Below are 17,301 nucleotides of genomic sequence, written 5' to 3'. Positions count from 1 at the left end.
TGTATATTCTAACTCTTCTCTGTAATGGGATGGGATCCGAAGCCCTCCGAGGGATAACATAGGCTCTCCCATCCAACTCCTATTCCGACACGTCCTCGTCGTGCAGAGTGGTAACATGTGCCTCCATATATCCTAGCTTGGGTACACGGGCTAGATCCAACCCCTTGGGCGGATGGTGGCATATGGCGAACCAGGAGGGGGGTGGGTATCCCGGGAAACTGGGTGCCTGAACGTCGGGGGGGCAACCCGACGCAAAATAAAACGGCCACGTGGGCGCAGGGCCAGTCACCCAGTCTCACGTAACAACTGACTACAGAAAGCATCAGAAGGATACGAAACGGACTTAACGATACCGACCCAACGCAATGCCCCCGGACAACGATAAAAATGGGCTCATGGAACGTACGCACTCTTAGCAAAGCCGGAGCCTTGAAACAACTTGATGACGCCCTAGCCACACTGAGCATGGACCTCGTAGCTCTACAAGAGATTCGGTGGCTAGGGAACGGTGTGCACAACAGGCGTGGTAAGCAATGCTACGACATTTACTACAGCTGCCACGACCGCCACCACGTGCTCGGAACGGGTTTCGCCGTAGGTCCCCGGCTGAAATCCGTAATCATAGATTTCAAGGCTATAAGCGATAGGCTATGCACCCTGCGCATGCGAGGCAAATTTTTTAATATAAGCCTCATAAACGTTCACGCCCCTACCGAAGATAAAGAGGAAGAGGAGAAGGACCTTTTTTACGGCCGCCTCGCTAGAACTATAGATGCGTGCCCCAGGCATGACCTCAAAATCATCCTGGGGGACTTCAACGCAAAAGTCGGTAGGGAGCCAATGTACCGCCAATACACTGGCTGTCACAGTCTGCATGAGCACAGTAACGATAATGGTAGTAGATTGGTCCAGTTCGCCGCAGCGAACAATCTGGTTGTAGGAAGTACCAAATTTGCGCGGAGGGACATCCACAAAATGACGTGGGCGCACCCGGATGGCGAATCCTTCAACCAGATCGACCACGTGTTAATAAGCCGCCGACGACAGTCGAGCCTGTTAAACGTCAGAACTTATCGAGGAGCCAATATCGATTCCGATCACTACTTGGTTGGCTTAGTGATACGTTGTAGAATCGCCCGCCCCCGCGCCAATGGGGGCGGAGAAAACACGCAGCCTCGGCTCAACACGGACTCTCTAAGGGACATTACTGTCCAACAGGAATTCAAAGCCGCTTTAGACGAGTCTCTACTACCAGAAAACAGATATGAAACTACGAGCGAGAGGTGGAACGCTCTAAAAACAAAAATAATAAACTGTGCAAGAAATATACTCCCACCACGTCGTGGCAACACCAAATCTGGCTGGTTCGACGATGAATGCAGACTAGTGACCGAACGTAAGAATACTGCATACCGAGCAATGCAGCAACGGCATAGAACGCGGGCATGCGCAGAGGAATATTCACGGCTCAGACGCGAAGAGAAACGAGTTCACCGCTCCAAGAAGCATGCTTTGGAAGAGCAAAACATGCGGGAACTCGAGCAAACCAGAGAGGCGTACGGACCGACACGAAAGTTTTACCAAGCGATAGCAGGTCACCGAAACAACGTTGTACCTAAGGTAACCTGCTGTCGCAACAAGGATGGAGATCTGGTCAGTAACCAGCCAGAGGTCCTCTCGCGGTGGGCTCAGTACTTTGATGAATTACTCAATGACCAGTTTAGCGAACAGCTAGAAGCGCCACTAGCAGATAATGTCATGCTACTGCCACCTAGCATAGAAGAAACACGAAAGGCTATCCGTCGGCTGAAAAATAACAAGGCACCCGGAACCGACGGAATTGCAGCCGAACTGGTCAAGAATGGAGGTGCACGACTAGAAAACGAGATTCATCAAATTGTTACTGAGGTGTGGGATAGCGAATCGATGCCTTGTGATTGGAATCTCGGCATCATCTACCCCATATACAAGAAGGGAGACAGGTTGGACTGCAACAACTACAGGGGTATTACGGTGTTGAATACTGCCTATAAAATATTCTCCCTGATCCTTCAGGATCGCCTTGTCCCGCACGTCGAAGAGATAGTAGGAAACTATCAAAGAGGATTCCGAAACGGAAAATCAACCACTGATCAGATCTTCACCATGCGGCAGATCTTGGAGAAGATGGCTGAATACAGAAACGACACATACCATCTCTTCATAGATTTCAAAGCCGCATACGATAGCATAGCCAGGGTAAAACTGTACGACGCTATGAGCTCATTTGGAATCCCGGCCAAACTGATAAGGCTAGTTAGAATGACTATGACCAACGTCACATGCCAGGTGAGGGTGGATGGAAAACTCTCAGGACCTTTTGCTACCACCAAGGGTCTGCGCCAGGGGGACGGGCTTGCCTGTCTCCTATTCAACTTGGCGCTAGAGAGGGCCATCCGCGACTCGAGGGTGGAGACTACGGGAACCATCTTCTATAAGTCAACCCAGATCCTGGCATACGCTGATGATATAGACATCATTGGTCTGCGGCTCTCCTATGTAGCAGAAGCCTACCAAGGGATTGAGCAGGCGGCAGAGAACCTCGGATTGCAGATAAACGAGGCAAAGACCAAACTGATGGTGGCAACATCAGCGGACCTACCAATAAATAATCCAAATCTACGTAGGCGTGATGTACAGATAGGTGAACGCACTTTTGAAGTCGTCCCAGAATTCACCTATCTTGGGTCAAAGGTCAGCAACGACAACAGTATGGAAGTTGAGTTGCGCGCAAGGATGCTGGCTGCCAACCGGTCATTCTACAGCCTGAAAAAGCAGTTCACCTCAAAGAACCTGTCGCGACGGACGAAGCTGGGACTATATAGTACCTATATAGTACCAGTACTCACATACGCCTCTGAGACATGGACACTGTCCAAATCTGACGAAGCCCTCTTAGCCGCGTTCGAGAGGAAGATGCTCAGAAGGATACTTGGCCCCGTATGTGTGGAAGGACAATGGAGGAGCCGCTATAATGACGAGCTATACGAGATGTACGGCGACCTCACTGTCGTACAGCGTATTAAGCTCGCCAGGCTCCGGTGGGCTGGCCATGTTGTACGCATGGAAACGGACGACCCAGCCCGTAAAGTCTTTTTAGGCCGTCCACAAGGACAGAGGAGGCGTGGTAGGCCCAAATTGAGGTGGCAAGATGGCGTGGAGGCGTCCGCCATTAAGGCCGGGATAACGGACTGGCAGACGAAGGCGCGAGACCGTGAGCGGTTTCGGACACTCCTGAGGCAGGCCAAGACCGCAAAGCGGTTGTAGCGCCGGATAAGTAAGTAAGTAAGTATTCTAACTCTTCGTTAGATATGTACAGGTGCTTTTAACTGTCTGTCGCAGGTTTAAAACACAAGTTTGAAGATAGTAGATTAATTGTTTGTTTAAGTTTATCATTTTTTGTTGCGATTTTGGTTTTCGGTTTCGATTCAAGTGCATGTGCTCAGATTCGTTCGGATCAACTTCGATTCAGGCCGACTCCGACTCCGGACAACTCAGGATTCGTCAAACTCAGAACCACTAGTTCCTCCCGTAGTTGGAAACGGACTAACCGAAGTCGGATCGGAGTCATGGGTACGCCCAGAGAGCACATGCCTACTTAGAACAATAAACCTTCCCAACAGCTTGCTTCATATGCTTGGGCAAGTATTTGTAGCTAAAAAAATGTAGATATGCATAAAAATAAGCATCACAACAACAAAAAAGGACACAATCCGAGCTCGCCCGGTTTATGAATGTGTGTCACGCTTTACGACCATATGACCCGGCAGCCATGGAAACATTCGCTTACCATTTTTCTTGTAGAAGATGACCTCCAGCTTGAGCTCCGACTTGCCGTCCAGACTCGTTTCGATCATGCTTTTATGCTCGTCCTTGGTCTCGGGGCCGTACAGAAAGCGACAGGCACAGCCTGCGAAAAGGATACACGGGTAAAAGGATAGGGGCAGTGAATGGTGCTGCGACGGCGGCTCAATCGCATTCCCGGGCACGGGAGATAATGCACAACTTTATTACCTTTTTGCATAATTTGCGCTCGCGAAAACCCCGACAGCTCCACGAAGCCATCGGAGCAGTACACTATGGGATACCCGTTCACTTGTGCGTTGCCTAGTACGAAGTTGGAATCTGAAACGAAGTGTAAGAAGCAGCACAGCATATATTTAAGCGGCCCATCGCTATACAGTGTGCCATTTGTTTAGCACACCACGCGTTGTTCGCGATTCAGTGTGATAACGGGGCGACATGGTAAACAGCACGAGGAAGCAACGTTTTCCTTATGTCTATTGTGGTTCACAGCAAAATGCTCTTCTGGCCCGAATGGTTTGGTTGAGCGAGTTTCACGCTTCACGGAAAAGCGTGTTCGCATTCAGCAAGAATGATCGAACTGAAGCAATCATTGCCCTTTTGTATGGGAAGAACTCCGATGGAGTCGCTAATAAATAAAGGAAACCATAAATCTGACATAAAGCTGGCGTGACGCACCACAAGAGCTGACAAGAGTCGGGTCCTGGAAATGCCTCCAACCTGCTTTCTGTCCGGGGAATACCGGTGCTGGGCTCAAGGTTAACAAACGCTGCGAGCAAATTTGTCCAAATGTATGTCCATTTGTCGGGAGATAATGAGCTCTGTGTGTAGCAGATAAATGCTTGGCAATAACAATATCATAATAATGCAGAATGAAAATTTTTGGATCATTTCATATGACTTGCTTTGGTGTTATTTAGCAATGTATTTTTTTTGTAATAATACTTTATGTATTTTTTGTTATAAAAGAATGGAAATCCAAGAATTATCTTAGCTTATTATATATTGCACACACTTGTGTAAGAAGATGTTGCTGGCACCAAAAACATGGGAATGACATTACGAGTTTTGACACGGCTTTTGAACGTCGATTGACTAGCGTATGCTTAAAAATACCAGACAGCTGTCTTTCTTTATACAGACAAGAACTCAGATTTCACATGATACGAAATAGCAGTTGTACATCTCATCTGTACTACATCCACCTTTGCTTTTGTTTGTTCTTTTCAACTCTTTTTAGTTTTTTTTTATGGTATGCCGCGTGGGTTGAACATGCGATAACTGATGTATCGTTTTGTGTTCTCACTCTTTGTTTCTCCAATTTCAAATCATCTATTTCAACAACGAAATATGAAACGAACGAAATTCTATTTCAAAACGCACATGAAAGGCAATCTGTTTTCATCGGTGGTATTTTCATATTGTTAGACACAAGCCAATTTAAACTCGCAACAAACAGCATCATGTCCTGCGTGAGTTTCAAAGTGAGTTTCAGCATAAATACACGGCCTCACATATGCCCTGGAGCTTCCAACTAATTCAGCTACCTGTCTGTTCTAGTACATTTGAACATTTGAAGCACTCCTTTAAGCCAAAGTTTTCATCGCCGCGGTGCAAATTTATGTCTACTGGCGAGCAGCTCCGAAATTCTCCGCCAACAGCTTTCCGTTTCTCAACTTTCCAAGATTTTGCCACCGAAGAGGCAAAGGAAAGTCACACATTTATGTGAACTCAATTAATTTTCCCGCACCGTATCCACAACGGTGCCGTACGGGCCCGGGAAGTCATGCGTTTCATTTACCTTTGAATGAAAAACCATTCGAGGAAGCAATTGTGAAAATATGAACACGGCGTGGCACTTGAGGCGGGCAAAGGCCGTACCAACGCTACCACCACCACCATTAACAACAACGATGGCAAAACGGTTGTGGTAGGAAAAAAGGAAAAGTTTCGTGCCTTCTTCCGTTTCAATTTTAGGACGCTTACGGGCACGGCGGTGTTGGTCCCGTTTCAGGTAAAACAGCGTTCCACAGCAACACCACCCATATGCACACCCACACAAACATACACACAGACACACACGTACGTACAAATACACACAGAGCCACATTGAACCGTGCACAAAGCGCACGACCTCCGGATCCTTGACGGGGGCGCGTGATGAAATTAATCGAGGACACAGCTTGCTTCCTTGTGCGCCCCCTCCACCGAGCACCTTTCCGCTGGTGTTCGGCACTTTTAAGTCAGTTCGGCAAATTTTAATGCCACCTTAATTAAACTGTCTACTTACGTGTCCCATCGAAGCGGGTCGCTATCGTATCGAGGAAAGTGTTCTGGGGCGCCAGGAGCCCCTTCCGTGCCGGCATTTGGGTGGTGTTTTGTTGGCCGTTCGCTCTTCAGCCGTCCCAGGCGGAAGTGTTTTGGGTGGTAGGGGCTTGAGGGGGAGGACCGCACCTAAACCTGCAACGATTGAAACGGAATAAAAAAAAATTATGAAAAGCAAGCTGTGTTTAGCATTGGAAGAAATTGTTTTGCAAGAGGCTTCCCCCCATATCGTACCGTGGTGGGAGAGGGAAGGAAAAAACGCAGCGGATCGGTTGTTGGAGTGTGGCGTTATTGTAAACGATACGCGTGTGGTGCATGCTGATTTCGATAAATATTTACCGAGCAACCTAAAATACAACACATATACATACACACAATTTCCAAATACACCCGCTCAGGCTGAAGCAATTGGTTCGTAATCGTGTTTTATCCGCCAATGCTGCACGCGAATCGATCACTTCGATTCGTGATACTCGACGTGTGTTTGGAGACGATGCGATGCTTTGAACGGGTCTCCCGCGGTTTTCAGTGCGACTGTGTACGGAAGCGGGCCCGGGCAAGTCGGAAAAATTAGCACACACTCAATGTGTGTGCGCCGTATCATCCGCCCTATCAAAGCGCAAACAACGGCCGAAGGGAGGCATTGGTGCAACACGTGTGCAATCGAAGGAACCACTGCTCGGCCCCGGGGGAGTGGGTGGAGTGAGAGAGGGTAAGTTAAGCGATTGGATGAACCTTAACATCTGGGCCTCTCTCTCTTTCTATCTCTCTCTCTCTCTCTCTCTCTCCCTCTTTCTCTTTCTCTCTTTGGTGTGACTAATCACTATCACAAACGCGGACAGACGCCAAAGACGATAAGATAACTTACACCAAACAAACGAATCGACTATCGATGTTGGCATGAATATCAAACAGTATCGGGTACACGCACATTTTAATGCCACATCGAATGAGGTCTGCCGGACGGAAAGGTGTCTAGAAAGGTGGTTAAGGGGTCTGCATATTTACACATTGCATTAGGAAAGGTAAAAAAAATTATAAGGAGGGCAAATGACAAAAAAAATTAATAATAATATCAACAATAACAACAGGTCCTGTCATTCGATGTTTCGTTTAGATACTTTTAAATAACTTATGATAGTTAATTACAGATAAAAATGACAAAAAAATGTTGGAAAACTTGTGAATGATCTGAATGCGTCAATTGATTGATTGAGCTTCAATGACGAAAAATCAACTCCTTTTCTTTTCTTTTTTTAGGAGTTGCGCTAGATACTGAGTTAACTTACCGCGTGCTGTACGAGGATACAATCAACCGCGCAAATAAGCCACTAGGACTAATTCTAAGAATAATGCGCGATTTTAACGACCCTAAGGCAATCTCAACAATACATGCTAGTCTTGCTAGGTCCATCCTTGAATTTGCATAAATTGTTTGGTCTCCTTATGCAGATGTATGGATAGAAAGGATCGAAGCGCTTCAATGAAAGTTGACTCGTTATGCTGTTCGTAAACAGAATATGGAATATTCCCTCGCGGCTTCCGCCATATAGAGCTCTCTGGTTCTTGAGACACTTCGCAATAGAAGAAAAAATAAACAAATAAACACATTTTAAGGCCTTAAGAGGGAATGATGGCTAGGCGTGTGAGATTACTGTCAGATTTTCATTTTTCTTGCTAAAAACCTATGTTGCCTTGAGTTCCTGAAAATATATCTCATGGTTTTTTAATAATACATATTATATTTTTATATTTTTTTTCATAAAGGAATTAATAACCAGAATGTATAAATGGTGGTTTTAATATTTTTTAAGTGACACAGGAAATAAATTTACATTTTCAACGCATGCTGCTTCATCAGTATCAGTATCAAGTCTTCTTGAACATAATAAACTAATGTATTCATATGATTTATAACCCTACATTTCCTGAAAAAGACGGGATATTTAACTGGTGGTATAAACACTTGTTTCCGACATAAGGAGTTGCAGAAAATCTTAAATAGTGGTGCAGTAACAAAGCCAAGAGACCTTCACGAGCACGCATGTTTACTGGGAATAAAACAAAACAAAGAATACATGGAACGAAACGATTAAAACATAAATTCCACTTAATATTTGTTGCAAATTTGTAGATCCTTTGTAATTGTTTGATAAATCTATTTTACGGTAAAAGTCGTAATTAAACGATGGGGAAGTTTACGATACTATAACCTAGTATCGATGGGGAAGTTTACGATAACCTTTTTATATAGAGTTTGACAGTTAGCGGCTGAATTTATGGAATTATGATTGGAATCATGGCTGAAATAGAATCCCGTTAATATAAACCGAATATCAAAAAATCATAATCATACAAAGAGTGTGGTTTCTGTCACACAAATGAATTTGTTTTTTTTTCTTGTTCGTATATCATAAATTCTGGACCATTCTAGACCACGTTTGCTAATATGTTTTTACTCCACTCATAATTCCCCAACAGGCAACATTGATACATGCTGTGTCCACAACCATCCTGCCCACACAAATACTTCGGATGGGCCAAAAATACTTATCTTTCCAAAATAGTACCACTGCTCGTCCCTTTTCAATCCACAAGCTTGTTTTGCGCGACAGCATCGCCCCGCTCCATCGGATCCGCATACCGCCTGGCCCTCCCACCGATAGATAACGGTGCCAGAGCCGGTAAACGATGGTGAAAATGATGCGATCTCCTACCTGCCCTGCCCTCTACCTGGTTGACTTTGTTTATGCCGTGCCATTGCCAGCATATTGATTGTGTAAACAATGTTCAAGCACCTAAACGCGTACGTACACACACACATACACCGGCCGCCAATCTTCTCACCTAGAAACTTCTCACCGGGCCTTGTTTGTAGTTTGGCTCAAACTGCCTACCATGCGGAACAAAATTAAAGGTCGATTTAGTCGCATCGCTCAACCAAAAGGTGAGCGCTGCATGGGAAAGGCGTGAATTGGAAATAATCAAACTGTTCTATGTTGGTTCACGCTGTGCGAACTGCTTACAAAACGACCCTTTTCCACGTTCCGTTCAGTTGGCGGCATACAACAGAATTCCAGGGTGGAGGCGATTGTACACCCACATGCAGGCTAATTTTTCTTCTTTATTGATCAGCATGTGTTATCGAACGGCATCCAGCGCGATCTACGCAACGCACTGCACTCTGCTTCCGGTACCGGGGCGTCTTTAGTCCGCCCTGTACACGTGGCCGTGTATTCCCTGGAAGTGTGCTCTTGAACGGCGCTTGTACAGGTGCCAGTGTACCCATCAATTATTCCCATGACCATCGACGGTGTGGTGCTTGTCGTCACGATGGAGCGTTTCCGGCAATCACACGACCACGCGCTTTCCGCTACTTCCAGTGCAGGCTGTCCTGTAGTACCTTTCTAACCGGGTTGTAGCGTGTTTTCCATGAATAGTAGCTTCCCTACAACCGTGACAATAATTACTCAACCGATCAGACTCCGACGGTAAACACTAACCACAGCCACAGCGCCCAAAGCGCTTTGGTGGATCAAGCGCTTAACCATACCAGGTGAGCGACACGTTGAAATGATCATTAAATAAAAAATGTAGTGCAAGAAAAATCGAGTCAAAAGCATCGCCCCAGGGCGGTCCGGGTGGCTCTTGTTACCATACCCGGACCATCTTGATATGGGGTTGGGTTTAAAAAAGGAAATCGCTCGTATCGGAACCCTTTTTTGTACGTTCGCCTTCACCCGTACGGCAACCGGAGCGGAACAGGTTTGTCGGACACTGCTCAACATAGATGCAACAGGTGGGCACAAGCCTAAACCCCCCCCGGCTGTTGAGGTTAGATTATGATTATTTTTAAAACCGAGCGAGAGTTTTGTTCCATTTTTAGATACCTTTCCCTTTGCAGCCGGCAGCCGTTTCAGTGGAATTGAGCTTTTAGTTTACTTACTTTACTTCGTTCGGTGGTTGAACGGGTCGTGAGGAGCAAACGGTAAAAGCTATTTAACAATGAAAAAATACTTTAGAGCAAACAGAATACCCGGAAAAGCTGGCAACGCCATTCCCATACCAACATACCGGTTATTCATTATTCAAATGATAAATGTGATTATTACAAAAAGCTCTACATTATATCATAAATGAGGAAAAAATCATAGACCCATGCTCACTACACCTACGCAGATATCCGAGTGAGGGCAGGCTTTGAATCTGATATGCATGCCAAATATTCTCATAATATTCAATCACCAAAGTGTCACAATGATGATTGACATATACCGAACACACGTCGTTCCGGTCGTTTCATGCGCCTTTTGTAAGAAGCTTGAAATCGTTTACCCAAAAGCTTCACTCTATCAGACACTGGGTGGAACCGTCTTGTAGCACCGTACTACGGAATAGGTTGATGTTAGATACTTTCGCTCGCTCGCTATTGTCTTAAACTTTGCCTTTTTGTCAGGCATTTACTGACAAACTTATAAACACACCTCTCTTTCACACACACACACACACACGCACACAATCCAAAAGCGTCTTCAATTTTGTACCAACTTTAAGAGAACCGCCCAAAGCGATCGTTTGCCGATGCTCGGCAATATAGTCACACCAAATCGAAATACGAAAAATGTAAATTGGATTACGCGTCTCGTTCCTTTCATCGAGGCGAGTTCGTTATCGGCCTCTCCTTTCGTTGGGGGAATTGCAGAGAGTGTATTGCTTGACGCTGGCTTCGTATGTAGCAAAGTTCAGCAATCGGGCAACATGCAGTATCTGTAACCAGCTGCTGCTTCTCCTTCCCCCTTCCAGCAACAGGTACGGAACCATTGGTTCCATTGAAAGGAAACACAAAAACAGGATTCTTGCTTTTCCCCGTGTGCTGGTTTTGCATTGCGGGAGGAAATTGGAAGAGGAATTACTTTCTTCACTGTTGTGTTCAGAACGTTTCGTTTAGTAGAAGGGAAAAAAGAGTGTAAGACGAGAGCTTTGCCTGCTCTCCTTTCCGGTAGAATTTCAATCGAGCTGATTAGAAATGAAGCTTAATGGTATTTTCATTTTCGCATTTCGGTCCCAAACATTGAATCACGCTTAATTCTCTTTGAAGCGATCGCCTAAATTATGCTCGCATCACATTACAGCCGATAAAGACCTATCAAGCAGCCCTTATAATGCATCCTTCTCACCATTATGCAGTAAATTATATTATGGGAACGGGCACAGTTCCACCGCATACCGAACCAAAACGTTTTTTTTTAATGTTAACGTTTTAAATATTTTAAAGAAAGATGTGTACAGTATAATAAAGTGTTTTTTATATGTATGTTTAATACGCATGCCATTAATGACAAATACGACACAAAAGCGTACGATGGAGCTGAATTTAAGTCTCTGCTATTGTAATTTTTCCGATTCTGGGAAACACAACAGCAAGCAGAAGGGTTTGTCTTTTACTTCTTGGTTCTTGGTCTTGGTTCTTTTACTACTAGGTTCGAATTATGCGGCTTATATATTATTTTCAATTTATTGATTACAGACCATAAAAAACTGTATCGTTTCATTATTTTCAATATAAAACTTTAATTCTTACGAAAAATGATAAATAAAACCATTCAACCTTTTAAACAGAAAAAGATGGGAAAATCAAGCCATTTAACTTGGAGAATATTATGCTAATATCAATATGATATTGTATCAATATGATATCAATAGTTTTTAGTTCCAAAGAAATGTTGTACTTTTGCTTTCGGATTTCTTCTTCTTCTTTTGGCTCAACAACCGTTGTCGGTCAAGACCTGCCATGTACCACTACTTGCGGGCTTGGCTTTCAGTGACTTATAGATTCCCTCCATAGCAGGATAGTCAGTCCTTCGTATGGTGGCACTGTCAATTCGGGACTTGCACCTATGACGGGAATGTTCTTAAGTCGTTCGAGTTTGGATTGAATTTTATTTGCATTTTTACCACGAGAGCGGTTTTGGATTTAATTTGTTTTAAAATTAAAGAAAGCCTGACTGGTCATGGAACGTTTATATAACTAGTTTATTCATGATTTGGGTCGTCACACCGAATTGACTCGTTTAGTTCCAATACCACTGATTCCTGTTATTATAAAACTTAACTAATTTCTATTTTGATTATTGTACATTCTTATACATGCTGATACAAACGATCTATACCGGCGAATAATAACAACCTGTGTGTAATTTGATTGCTCAATTACATTGAACTGTATACATGATTCAGTTCAGTAGAGTAAATAGAAAGATACAAATGTTCCACTCTATGATGCTTAAAGCCTTCTCACAAACTTCTTTTTTCTGGTAACCGTAGATGATGATGATGGAATTCCCGGCAGTCTCAGCGCAAAGGCTTTACGAAAAGTTTTGCTTATTTTCCAAACGAAATTAAGCCAGCTCAACATCAATAATGCCTATCGCAGCGAAAGAAGCACCAACGTCGTCGATTGCAAGTATCTGCACGCTTGTTTGCTCACTAAAGTCTTCGAGTGACTGATGTTTGTAGCAGTGGGTGTGTCACGCCGTGCGACGTGTTCAATATTTGCTACAGTATGCATGCTTCTTTTACGCTCCAAAATCTCATGAATAAATTTCTACCCTAGATGAGATGGTATGCAATCCATCTCGTCAGAACGATTGCAGAGCAGATGCAACCCGTGCCGGACAGGGACAGGATGGCTGGGCTGACACCGAGTGATGCGGGATGCACCGGCTGCGAGGAAACACAGTCTCCATCCCGGGGTGATGAGAGCGACGGAAGAGCTGTGGTTTGCGGTTCCACAGTGCTTCGTGTGCGACCACGGAAGATTGCCCCTGGTTGGGCTGCTGCTGCGACGAATGGGCAACTTCGCAGCAGTATTGCGGAAGGCACTCATTTCCTTCTTGCCGTGCAAATTAAATTAACTACTCAAAGATACAACTCTTGCTCTTGGGCTTCTCTGCCCAAGCCGGCCAGGTTAGTGAATTGTTGCCTTACCCTTTACGTGCCAGGTGCTCGACCGTTGCTGGCGGGTAGCTTCCATCGCATTAGTCACTTTATCACTCATTTCCGATTCTAGTTGGCCGTTCTTACACACCGGTGGATCCTGTCATTTCAGAACCAACAATGTAAATGCAGGGTGGGGTGGCTCAACTTGCTCTCTTATCTCATTCGAAGTGTTTCCCTTAGTTTTTGCTCAATTTTGCATCGCAATTTGGTGTATTGGAACATTTATGTTTGCAAACATTTTGATTTAATTGAGAACTGAGAAAAGTGTAGAATTTATTTCCGCTGTGGTTTACGTATTTTATTTAGAGTTTCGTAAGGTTTCAGCTTCAGTGTGATAACACTATAAACTTGATGCATGTTATTGCATCTAATGTTCAATTAAGTTCCATCAAATCCGACCAATCAAATTAAAGTATTATTCCAGCAAAATTAAAGCACTCACTATAAAAAAACAACGCTCGACTACTAATTTCTTAAAGCTAATTTCTTATAAACTACGCTTGCTACATGCGTAAATACGCTTTGCACCATTAAATAAGTAGATTAAGTTTTGCTTCTTATGGTATTAAGCAATATAACCAAAATTACATAGAACAATAAATAGAACAAAAACGTTGATCAGTTTATAAAATATATGATTCCTTTATGTTTAAATTGCACAGCAGAAAAACTGATTATTATCCAAATTTTCCTTTTCATTTGCAATTATGTTTCTTCTGCTTATTTTGATGCTTGATAATATTGAAATTAATGTTGCCTCTTTAGGCGCAAAACTTTGAAAACTTGAGCGTTAATTCAATATGAACGATAACAAATGAACTTATGTTTTCATAAGCCAAGATGTGAAAAAGTCCCAGCTTATAAAGTGATTGATAGCTGAAAGCATCGTCGTAAACATGCTAAACTCATTCTTAATTTATTGATCATCCTTCCGCATGCTTTTCATTATGCCGTTTTTTGCAATACGGTTAGATAACTTTCCTCTATCTGTATACTTTTCTTTCAAGGAGAAGAAAGGATGTTTTTTACCGTCTTAATTTATGATACGCACAGCGTTAATTAAAAGGAACGTCAGTCAGACTCCTTTGTCATGTTGAGTGATTGAACACAATCAACGGATGAATACCGATGTTTTCATGTTATTGTTTCACATAAAATGGGTTTTCATTTTGTTCGACAAGGGTACGAATTTAAAAAAATAATCAAAACACAATATTCCATACCGTTTACTAAAAAAATCTATAAAGCCTAAAACAAATAAAAACGACGATAAAAAAACAAAAAAATAATTCTGACGGCTCTATCATAACAAAACCGCCCTCCCCTAGTGATCCCTTCCCGCCGAACAGCAGTGGGCCGTAATGACCCCCTTCTTCGTGCAATTCGTCGATTTAACTGTGTATATTCTATGTTTGATTTCCACCTTCCCTTATCCTCTTTCCGATCCCGCATCAGAACCCTCCATAATCCCGTGCTGCCTTAATTTTTAATTTTTAAATTTTAGATTCTAATTTTCTAAAAAAAATTTTTTTTTCTCTAATTTTTGATAATTTGTGTTAATTTTTGTTAGGTTAGGAACATAGGTAATAAGTATTATTTAAGCATTTGTGTAACCAAAAGGTAGACAAATAAATATGAATATGAATATGAACAAAAAAACAGAAAAACAATCTATGCATCTCCAACACCTACACTACCGATCGCTTTGCGCACTGTGATAAGCATACAGCATCCATTAATTAGAATGGGAAATATCTTCTCCCAACGCATAGAACATGAGCGAGAAAGAGATCACAGACGAAAGCTTCCGCATTCATCTCGATCAGTGTCATCCGCAGGATCAGTCGCTCTCCTCTCTCGCTTAGTATCAGCGAAAATATATCCTCCCTTTCTTTGAATACGAGCAAGAATGAGATGAAAGACAGTTTGGTTACTGATAAGAGCTACCTCTGCATTTGGATACTCTCCTGTTACCCAAACTGAAATTCGCTTCGAAAACAGCAGCTCAAACGGATTTGCAAGGATCAAAAAGAGAGAAAAACATGCATGCGTCTCCTTCAGCCTCACCCACACTACCGATCGCTTTGCGCACTCTGTCATCAATAGGATTATATTTTTTTTCTTCCTATTTCTCAATCTTTAGTATCATCGAGCTATTTAGTAATCTTTTATGTTCTAATATTGTGCACTTGATTTTGCAAAGCCGGTCTCGTGGTACAGTCGTCAACTCAAACGATTTAACAACATGCCTGTCATGGGTATGAGTTCAAGCCTTGAATAAACTGTGCCGCCATACGTAGGACTGACTATCCTGCTATGGGCGGAATCACTGAAAGCCAAGCGCACAAGTAGTGGTACAGGCAGGCCTTGACCGACAACGGTTGTTGAGCCATAAGAAGAATAAGAAGATTGTGCACTTAAAAACAGTATTTATGAACTTATGATTTTACATTATAAATAATCGCAATAGATGCACTATTAAAAATATGCGTGTGCAGTGTCAGCACGGCTGCCCATATCAGTATCTTTTATTGGAATTCTACAAGCATCTGTTTCAAAACAACCTGAATCCTTTCCGTAAAAAAATTCGTTTATTTAAAACAATCAGTGGATGGATCTAAAATACTTTTCCCTATTTTGTTTACCAGTGGATTTTACGCATGGATCCATGTTTGTAGTTGCATGAATATTGTCAAGATATTCTCATAGTCGCATATAAATTTGAAAGGGCTACCTATGAATATGCGCTGCCCTTGAGTACAAAAATACTTAGTAAACCGTGGCAATTCAAATTCAAACGGTTAGTGACGTAAAATCTAATTCCAATCGAAAACAAAACACAGCTATGTAAAGTTTATGGACGATCATGAGAATGGTTGAGTCAAATATTCAGTTACTTTCCCAAATACAGTAAAAAAAAAATACAGTAAAAAAAAACAATTAAAGGCTGTAATCTATTAAGTAATGTTTGAGTTTAGTCTCTTTTATCTGCATATATTGGTACAAGGCATCGAATTAAGCGTAACGTAATTGATGGATCAATGCTCCTGGCTAACAAAACAGGTTTTCCAATTCCATCAACGTTTCATTTTGGTCCAAATGTTCGGAACTCTATTCCAGTTACAAAAGAGCAGATAATAAGGCGCACACCGTACATTAAAGCATTATTCATTTTCCTCTCTAGTCATGGTACGGCAATATTTGGTACGTTTCGTGCGATTGGCATAATAACATCAAATCTTCCGATTGTGTGCCGATTGTACATCCGATCAAACGTTCCGCTTTTTCTGGTTCGCTGACTCGCTGATACATCCACTGCCATACGAAGCATAAGTTTTGTGCAGCTTAGTAGAAGATACGCGTGCAGTGGTGGTGGAGCTTCAATAGAGAATAAGTTTACTGCCCAGCGTCTCTCATCGTCTCCCGTGAATTACCTCGGAAGCGTCCTATTTCAGAGATTGAACTGGCGTAGGAGTGTGAGGTAGAAAAAAGTTACAAGCACGTACCCTGCGACCAGAACACACTAATCAACGTACCATAGAACGGTGGCCTTCGTTCAGTGTTCTCGCTGCTACTTGCTGCTTTCAGCTCACAATACTGCGGACTAGCGTTGAACCAGGTAATACAGCTCTCTGTATGTATCGAGCAAAAGATCGTATTTTTTATAGCAACGTATAACTTTTGTAATCAAGTGAAAGCCAAACTCAAGAACCGGATATCAATTTTGCTGAACTTTTAAAGATTACTTTAAAATTAAAAGATTGCGTTTTGTTGGTAGAAACGGTGCACAGCGAACCAGTATGTAGTTTAGTAAGCGCTCAAGCTGCACGAATTGGAACACCGTCTCCGTAAAACAAAACAGCTCTTGCCCAACTCACTGGGCTCACTGACAACGTTTCTGTTGTGGACACTTTCAACTGTGCTTCAAGCTAATCGTTAAGCACTGTCACGGTGCAAAGTCAAAGCTTTTAGCGATATGCAGGCAGGAAAAAGCATTAAAAATTACTCTCCCATTAACAGATCCAAATGCTGTTTCAAAAGCTCGTCAGAAAAATGGCCCGTTCCGTGAAAAATAGCGCACAAAATCAAACGGAAACCATTGCGCTGCGATGGTTCACACGAACCGAGCATTAC

The 17,301-nt window shown here is 43.0% G+C and overlaps 1 protein-coding gene across 3 annotated transcripts in view; it reads right to left on the bottom strand.

Moving 5' to 3' along the window:
* Positions 1–17,301, bottom strand: part of LOC1274964 (potassium voltage-gated channel subfamily H member 8) — a 57,396-nt gene that overhangs the window by 33,887 nt on the left and 6,208 nt on the right. For 2 of the 3 annotated variants that reach the window (XM_061652543.1, XM_061652545.1), the window contains exons 3-5: positions 6,134–6,303; positions 4,054–4,164; positions 3,830–3,949 (exon numbers count right to left, since the gene is read on the bottom strand). In XM_061652543.1, coding sequence (XP_061508527.1) covers positions 3,830–3,949; positions 4,054–4,164; positions 6,134–6,209 — 307 coding nt within the window. In that variant the 5' untranslated portion in view covers positions 6,210–6,303. Of the gene's footprint in view, positions 1–3,829; positions 3,950–4,053; positions 4,165–6,133; positions 6,304–6,402; positions 6,426–17,301 lie in introns of those variants that run through there. The other variant, XM_061652544.1, reaches the window with a different exon arrangement.

This window comes from Anopheles gambiae, chromosome 2 (assembly GCF_943734735.2).
Source record: "Anopheles gambiae chromosome 2, idAnoGambNW_F1_1, whole genome shotgun sequence".
Taxonomy (NCBI): Eukaryota; Metazoa; Arthropoda; class Insecta; order Diptera; family Culicidae; genus Anopheles; species Anopheles gambiae.
The sequence above is the reverse complement of the archived record's forward strand: the minus strand, read 5'-3'. Positions and strand labels throughout refer to the sequence as shown.